The sequence below is a fragment of the Chelon labrosus genome (assembly GCF_963514085.1).
Source record: "Chelon labrosus genome assembly, chromosome: 11".
Classification (NCBI taxonomy): Eukaryota; Metazoa; Chordata; class Actinopteri; order Mugiliformes; family Mugilidae; genus Chelon; species Chelon labrosus.
The window spans coordinates 29,837,998-29,846,813 of NC_140344.1; the positions used below are offsets into that span (position 1 = coordinate 29,837,998).

Here is an 8,816-nt window from a genome sequence, read left to right on the forward strand (position 1 = left end):
CGACAGGATGAATTACTATTAATATTAATAATAACAATAATATTAATAACAATATTAATATTAACATACTACTACTAATAATAATAATAAACTAATGAACCAACAATGAACCATCTGCTGCCACCAGGTCATCAGAGTTCAGTTAAACATTTCATTGGATAGAACAAGCTGATCAGTGAGCTACAGAGTTTTTATGTCTTTCATTTGTCTTTATGCTAAGCTAAGCTAATTGCCTCATCATATCAATGCTGCATTCATGCCATGGTGCCAGAATAGGAAGAAGGAAAATCCAGTAAATCAATGGATCATTTCAGTTGTACAGGGCTGCTCAGATTCTGGAGGATAAATAATGAATCTGTGTTTTACTGAAGCTGATAAATAAGTGTCTGCATCACTAGTAAGTCTTATCCTGTAAAAACACAAAATAAATAAATGTGGAGGAGAAAAATAGAAATACTAATAAAAATCAAACTTCACTTAAATATAAATAGTAAATGTACTTCATTTATTCTGCTTTCCTTTTGAATAAATGTCGGTAAAATAAAATAACAAAATGAAAAAACTAACTGAAGAAAAGGTAAAAACAGAAAGTGAAGTGGAATCTAATTCAGGACGTTGATGGTGAAGTTGTCTCGTCGCTCTGTGACTCTGTGATGCCTTCAGGGGAACGGGACGTCACAGAAACATGTTAAATGCCAGTAAATTAAAGTTTGTACCAGCAACAGAAACAGAAACAGCATCCATTCAAAACAAAACCACTTCAGACAAAATGTCTTTTAAAATGTATTTAAAGCATCTGAACAGAGAAATCAGAGTAAACATGAACAGCTGTTTAAAGTCTCAGAATAAAGTGAAGCACAAAATATCAGCATTCATGAGTCAGAGTTATTTGGACTGAAGCAATAAAAACAGAATCGTTCCTAAAACCACAGGCGCATGCTCACGGTACAGACATGCTCAGTGGATTAAATGGTTCAAAGCTAAAACACAACCGCTCCTGTCTGTGCGCCCAGCATGGTAGCCTAGCCACTGGTTAGCCTAGCTTACCAGGAATTTTGAAAAGAAGGGGTAACAGCTAGCTTAGCTTAGCATAAAGACCGGAAACAGGGGGAAACAGCTAGCTTAGCTTAGCATTAACACGGGATTAGATGAAAATAGCTATTTGATCTTAGCATAGAGATACGGAACAGGGTATACAGTTAGCTTAGCAAAAAGACAGGAAATTGGGGGAAGGCTATCTTAGTGTAGCATAGACTGGATCAGGTGGAAGCAGCTAGCTTAGCTTAGCATTCCGCTTGGAAACAGACAGATACAGCTTGCATATTAAACAGGGAAAAACGGCTAGCCTAGCTTAGCATAAAGACAGGAAACAGTCTCTGTCTGAAGGTGACACTATGTCATCTGAATCTAAACGTTCAAAGTGTAACTTCCTGCAAAACTAAAAGAATTTTAATTAGAACATATTGATCTGTGAGCTACAGAGGTGGAGCTCACCTTGTTCTTTATGCTAAGCTAAGCTAACAGCCTCTTCATATCAATGCTGCATTCATGCCATGGTGCCAGAGTGGGAAGAAGGAACATTCATTCAAAGGACAGAAAAGAAAAATGATCATGTTTTTCTTTAAGTCCTCAGTGTTTTCTTAAATATATTCTGTTTTCTTTGTTTGTCACATTGAGAGAAATAAGAAATATCAAATCATTCCTTAAACTCAACAACAAAAATCTAACTTCAGAAACGTGTGGTGAAAACGAAGTGACCGTCTCAGCTCATTTATTTCTGCATTAAACACCATCAGACATCTGAATAATAATCACGATAAGGTGCTGAAAGCATCAGTTGTTCATGCAGCTTTTAAAACGTATCTGAACCTTTGGCCAAGACTGAAGTGATCCTGCTAAACATCCAAGCAGGAGATATAAAGAGAACTCATTTCAGATCTATTGTTTGGCTGCAGTAAACATTAAAGACGTATGGCGAAGGACAGCGTGGCGTCGCAGCGTTTCTGCTTTCCACTGTTTTGGCACAATCTTCAAATTCAAGAGAAAAATACTCTCCTTAAAAACAGGCTCAAAAAGCATTTACAAAATGTACAGTTAGTCCAGTATGTACAGCGTGAAGCAGGGCTGTGTGCATTTCTAATAGAAATATAAAGCCTTGTCTGTCCGGTCACTGAATATCCCAGCGGCTGATTGGCTGAAGCAGAGAGCGGCTCAATGGCACTGACTTCTAGTTCGACACTAACTGATTGTTCCTGATGTGAGACGCTCTGTCACTGTCACAACAACAGTGTTATTATTACACCTAACAAGAGCAGGGGCCCCTGAGCGGCCCTCAGTCCCATAATACTCTGTTAGGATCCCAGCACGACGTCCAACTGGACACATCATGAGACAACAGGATCTTTATGGGGACCTTCCAGCCAAACCTTATTATAACCACTGTCCAACGTTTTATCCCTCCAGACGTTTCAGGGGCCAGAAAAACTTCATATGAACAAGAACACTCAAATAAAAGCAACACTAATCCAACGACACACTCTTTTTAGATGTTTTGTGTCTCTTTAAAAAAAGATTAAAACAAGGGCAACTGGACTTTTAGAGTTTCTTGAAGACATCTTCAGTCTCTTGAACAGTTAGGGAAGACGTCTTCAACAAACCCCTGTAGAGTTTCACTCAACCGGTCCAGGTGTCCTTGTTTCAGCTTGTTTTGAAGCCTCTGTGACATGGATGACTGAGAACCTTCCATGACGTCTCTTTTTGTGGTTGCTCTTCTATTTATTTCCGAGCTCCATCAAATTTCAAGACGTCCCTTCAGCTGCTGGGAAGCTGCTCGAGTGCAGCCAGGAACTGTAGTTGCTGAAAGACGAATCAGTAAATGTCCATGCGTGTTCAGTTTCCTCCTAAACTCAAGAATGAGGATGATTATTAGATCCTAGTTTGTATTATCAGTCTCTCTCTCTCTCTGTAATGTCATTCTATCATCCTGTTACAGAAGTGCAGTCCCGGCTTTCCCCGTCAGACGTCAGGGTAGAACTCTGTGTTGACGTCCACACTGTGCAGGACAGACTTCTGGTCAGACGTGGACATCCTGTTCAACACCTCCGCTGAGAGCGAGAAGCTGTTGCCAGACTTCTCTTCAAACCAGCTGTCCAGCGCTCGCTTCCCATCAAAGTTAGCGATGGGCGGCCCGTTAACGGCCACGGTGAGCAGGTCGTTCATCTGCTCCAGGGTCAAACGGGATCGGTTGTTCTTGCACATCTTCTGCAGAGACCCCCGGCCTTTGTCGCAGCAGGCCGTGGAGCTGGGCAGGACCCGGACGACCTGCACAATCCGGTTCAGCAGAGGAAAACGCTGCTTGTACCTGCAGATGTGGCCGATGACCTCTTTAAAGCCGTTCATACTGTAGTAGTCTGCTTTCAGATCCTTCCATTCCACCACCAGGTTGCTCCTCGTCACCGTCCGGGCTTGAGAGCCGTCCTGACCTGCACAGGGAACCGACTCCAGGTGGTTGAATATGATCTGGATCTCCTCCTCCCCGTAGGCCTGCAGGTTGTCATGCTTGTGGGGCCAGGTGGACGGGTCCAGGACCTTGCAGGCTTTGGCAAATGAGCGGCTCTGAACATCCAGCCTCTGAGAAAGGATGCCTTGGCTCCTGTTGCATATCTTCTCTCTGATGGACTGGAACTTGGATTCTGCAACACGTAGGTTCTTCAGGGAAACACCGTTGAAACTTTCTCTGAAGTTTTCCTCAAACTCCTGCAGATATTCTCCGGGACAGTCCACCAACAGGCCGATCTCCTGGATGGCCTCCTCTATCTTGGCTTCCACCTGCGACACCAGCAAGTACTCACCCTGGAAGGTGAAGGCTAATCGTGAGAGAACAGCTATGATGTCCAGCAGGAAGTAGATGAGTTTCACCGACTGATAGTCCATGAGGAACTGGAGAAGAGTGAGAGCGATGGCTGCAGCGTCAGCTCTCTGCGTCTGGCTGCTGATTTCCTTCAAGTGTGCGACAACCTCCAGGTAATCTTTGATGAGAGCGTTGAGGACGTTGGGTTCTCCTATGATCCATCGGATGGCTCTGATGTCTCCTAGGAACTCGGTCTCCTCTGACAGCGTTGGAGCGGTGGATCGTAGCTCGGCCATCATGCGAGGCGAGTAGCGATAGAAACTGAGGAGCTGCTTGAGGTTGTTTTCCAGGTCCTCCAGGCAGGAGAGCTCCTTCCCACTGATGGCGTCCAGCACTTCTAAATGAGGCCGATGGATCATGATGGGAAGGCAGAGGATCCAGGGGAAGGTCTTCTGAACAGCTATGTACAGGTTTGCTCTCATTGCCGAAGAGATGTTGGTGCCGTCCACCCCGAGACCCACGACCAGCAAGTCCTGAAACCTTAGGCCCAGGACGCCAAAGGCACGATCCATGACCTGGAGATATCCATCCACATTGGCCATGCTCAGTCTCTGCAAGGACAGGAACTCTGTGTTGGGGGAGCCCTCATTGGTTGTGAACTGGACGTAGACCGCCACCAGGTCTGAGAACAGGTCGTCGTTTTGGGCGTCCATTATGACACTCAGGAAGGGAGACAGGCGCATCTTCTCAGCTAGATCCTCTTTTAAAGCCCGGGAGATGTGATGGATGAGGATCTGACAGTCGCCTTCGTTCATGTACTGATCCACCACTTTGAGGTCGCACTTCTTCAGCAGCTCTGCCAGCGGGCGGAGGTCTGAGAAGGGCCGTCCCTCCAGAGCCAAGTGGTATGCAGCGTTGAACAGCAGCGTCATGTTCTTGCACATTTCCTCTGTCTTTTCCGGATGCATGCGCAGCTTGTACAGCTGCAGACACTTCTTGTGCAGGTTGCTTTGGCTGTGGAGCTTGATGGTGTGAATCTTGAACTGCTTGGAGCCGATGATGAAGGCCGAGGTGCGGGATGACTGGACAGTGTACTGGCGGCAGACGTGGCACCACATCTCATTCAGGGTCGGTGAGTAGCGCAGGAACCAGAACTTTTTGAGCCACTCCTGCTTAAAGCGTCGAATCCGTCGACTTCCTCCAGACGAAAGCTTCGACGAGTCCTCTGGAGAAATGACCAGATCTGCTACAATTGACTCGTCGGCCGAGTCCACGTCCTGGTCGTCTTCATCCAGAACCACCTGAGAGGGCGTCAATGGCTCCATCCCTGCAAAGACAAACTCATTCAACTTATTATTGTCTCCTAAACAAACCCTGGGGACCAGGAACATTTTAGTCTTCCTAACCCACCTTGAAAATCCTCGACGGGACCCTGCTCAGGGAGCGGTGGGACCTGGTCGTGTTGGGTTCGGGTCTGTTCAGACGTTGCTGGACCTTTGAGACGAGACAGCTCCTCCTCCAGCTCCAGGATCCTCCTCTTCAGTTTGACGCAGTTGGGGCAGAAGGAGGTGGAGGGCTCCTCGCTGCTTTGGTTCTCCTCCTCTTTCTCCTCCACCTTCAGGTCGGGGACATTGAAGCCGCTCTCAGACGACGAGTCAAACCTCAGCGCTGGTATTTTACACTCACTGGGGAGGCAAGACCGGGACCTGGGTTTGCCGGAGTCCTCCAGAGAAGCTTCTAGGACGTCTTTGAAGATGAGGTCGATCTTCTTCCTCTTGGCAGGGGGCTGGCTGTCCGGCTCTTCACTGGGCTGCTTAGAGGGGAAGAGTTTGCCCTGCAGATCCGAATGCAGGCAAGAAGATTTGAAGTCCTTCTGAAGGTTGGTCAGCTTCCCGGGATCTGGAAGGAAACCTGTCATTAAAAGCTGAACATGCATCAGTCAATCTGTGTTTGTTTTCTTAGAGAAAGACGTGTCACAGGAGGATGAACAGGTCAAATGGTCAAACGTGGTGAAACAGCACCACCAGCTGGAGGGCTGAGTTCAGGACTCACACTGGGATCAAAACACTGACAGTACTTCCTTGTTTTTGAAGCCCAGCCTCTTCAAGTGTCCTGGGACACATCACAAAGCATTCTGGGTGTTTTAGGAGACACTGAGGCTCATCCTCCGTCTCACCTGTGTCCAGGTTGCGGTCTATTCTGTCCTGAGACACGCAGTGAAGTCGTTGGATGTACTCGTCACTGTACCAAACCCTCAGCTTCTCTCCGGCCTGCAGCCTCCGACAGACTCTGAAGTAGATGTTTTTACCGTGTTGGAACGCCGTCAGGTTCCTGTCGCTCTCCTCCGACGAGGTCCGGACGAACCTAAAGGTCAGAGGTGACAGGACTGAAACTGTTCCTTTAATCCATCCAGTTCAATGTGGAAACTGACAGGAATGACCTTCTCTCTAACTGCACCTCTTTAGATTAGGATACGTCTGATGTTAGAGGTGAAGTGTGAACGCTCAGTTTTGGATGGATATATAATAAATAAATATGTGTTCATTGTGAGTTCAGAATAAACTTCACCTCATCCAGTTGGCTTTGGTCTCATCACTGCCGTCGATCGATTGATACGTGTTGTTCAAATCAATGATCTGCAACGGCACCACAAAACAAAACACTGATTCAGAACATAACTGGAGTCAAACTGGAGTTGAACTGGTGTCAGACTGGTGTCAAACTGGTGTCAGACTGGAGTCAGACTGGAGTCAAACTGGAGTCAGACTGGTGTCAAACTGGTGTCAAACTGGTGTCAGACTGGAGTCCGACTGGTGTCAGACTGGAGTCAGACTGGTGTCAAACTGGTGGAACTTACTATCCAAGAAAAGAAACCGGATGATTTGTCCTTAGACACCAGCTCCCCCTCGTAGGGACCGAACACCGCCCCCTTCGGGATGGTGGCGTCCACACAGCGAACATCCACCTCGTCTCCCTCTGTGAACACCTCCAGCCCCGATGGGACCGTGAGCGCCGCCCTGTTGACCGACCCCGGGACTGCGGGTGTATCAGGGACAAACAGCGGGGGCCCATGAGACGGACACTCCTCCTGGAAATAGTCCTGACACTCCTCACAGACTGGAGGACAAAGACATGACCTGATGAGTTATGAGCTACACATGACCTGATGTAATTATTAGATTAGATTAGATCCAGAACCAAAGCAGTCTAATTGCTTATTAAATCTAATGTTTAATGTTACACACATATAACCTAACAGTAGTTATATTGATGCTAATATGTATGTTTTAATGCTAACAGTTGTATTTGTGCTAACATTAGTTTCATGCTATGGCTAATAAAGTAATGGATCTTTTAACTTTGCTGTCAGCTGACATTATTTTATGTTTATTTCTTTCTTCTTGTGGTGCTAACAAGAAGTTAGCTAGCTAATGTTTCTTACACCAGAGGTGCGATGGCTGCTCACTCATGGTGGAACCATGTTGGTAGAATCCTGCATGTCGTCCACTTCACAAACCTCTGAGGAACAAAACACAGTCAGATACGAATCATCATCAAAAAGAGGCAGTGATAATCTTATTTTTAGATTATTTAAAAACCTTGGTGAGACTTCCTTGTTGTGTTATTTCTGCAGCTGCATCATGTAAACACATGAAAACACAGCTCTACAGCGCCTCTAGTGGTCAGAATCTCCACTGAGCCCCTTTAAGATCACTCCTCAGAATGAGGCTGAACTGAGCTCACATCAGTTTTTCCTGTAGCACACGTTCATATTTATCGTAGACAGATTGTACATCACTGTACTCACAGTTTATTGGACATGATGTTTATGTTCGTACTTATTGTTGGCAGATTTTATGTGGTCATTTCTGTTGTGACAATAACAACATTATTTTATTAGCACATTTATCTCTGCACATTCTGTTTGCTGTGTCACCCTGAATAAATATAATCAATGTTCATCTCATGTCTCAGTTTCCAGCTGTAAACATGATGATCTCAGACTGTGGCCTCCAGTGTGAGCAGCTCCTCCTCATCATCATCATCATCTTCATCTTCATCACTGATTATAAACTATGTTTCTGGAGCTTTTCATTAGAGCTCATGCTGAGGACATGGACCGGTCCAGCAGACAAGGACTGAACTTGTCTTTAACTTTGTTTTTTATGAGTCTCCGGGTCCCGGTAGAAACCCGCGGACAGTTACCGGAGATCTGCGCCACTCTTTCTCTGCAGGAGCCTGGCGAGCTGCCTCCTGTTTTCGGAAGCCATTTTCACTGGCCACCGTGGCTACCGACACGGACCCACCTTGAGCGGAGACGCAGCGGGGACACGGGCCGTGTCTCCCGGGTGAAGCTCCGAGCCCCCTCCCGGCCGCAGCGCACCGACCCCCGGCCGCTGGCTCCGCGGCTGCAAAGTTTGCCGTTAAATTTCTGCAGCGACTCGGTGGCCTCCCCGAGCTGTGGCCGTGGCCACCATTTTTATCACAGGAAATGACATGGAGACGCGGAAGAAAGCGAGTCCGCGAGAATTAAAGTTCACCGAGAGGATTAGAGGCTGCAGTCCGGAGAGAGAGCACCGAGAGGCGGCTCTGCTCGGACCGACGCTCCCGGAGACACGGAGCTTCACCGACGCGTTAAAGACACGTTAAAGGCACCACAATGAGACGATATGTACACGATAATATTAACACGGTTATACACCACAGTGTACAGTAATAACACAACAATAAATGAACTATTACAGAATATTAATAACACAGTAATACACTATAATATACACTCATACAACACACTAACATTGTAACAACACAAGAACAACATTATAACACAATTATAAACTAACACACAATAATACACGATAAACGTTAAACAACACAACGTTACACAATAATCACACAATAATCAGAATTAAAGATCCTATAATAACACAATAATAACACAATAATAACACTAGAATACACAAAC

General features: G+C 46.1%; 1 protein-coding gene across 1 annotated transcript; it reads right to left on the minus strand.

Moving 5' to 3' along the window:
• Nucleotides 1-648: 648 nt before the first annotated feature.
• On the minus strand, nucleotides 649-8,325 carry prdm11 (PR domain containing 11). Its single transcript, XM_084555540.1, has 7 exons — nucleotides 8,158-8,325; nucleotides 7,293-7,369; nucleotides 6,708-6,967; nucleotides 6,419-6,486; nucleotides 6,027-6,214; nucleotides 5,261-5,749; nucleotides 649-5,177 (listed from the first exon to the last, which is right to left on the minus strand). The coding sequence occupies exons 2-7, from the start codon at nucleotides 7,318-7,320 to the stop codon at nucleotides 3,016-3,018; spliced, it is 3,195 nt and encodes a 1,064-aa protein (XP_084411666.1). The 5' UTR covers nucleotides 7,321-7,369; nucleotides 8,158-8,325; the 3' UTR covers nucleotides 649-3,015.
• Nucleotides 8,326-8,816: the final 491 nt, after the last annotated feature.

What these genes read in the sequence shown, in the direction of transcription:
- prdm11 (XM_084555540.1), bottom strand. Translation starts at nt 7,320, where the DNA reads ATGAGTGAGCAGCCATCGCACCTCTGGT. An exon ending in GCAGCCATCGCACCTCTGGT is followed by an intron (nt 6,968 to 7,292) that starts GTAAGAAACATT and finishes TTTGTCCTCCAG; the next exon opens with TCTGTGAGGAGTGTCAGGAC. An exon ending in CCGGTTTCTTTTCTTGGATA is followed by an intron (nt 6,487 to 6,707) that starts GTAAGTTCCACC and finishes GTGCCGTTGCAG; the next exon opens with ATCATTGATTTGAACAACAC.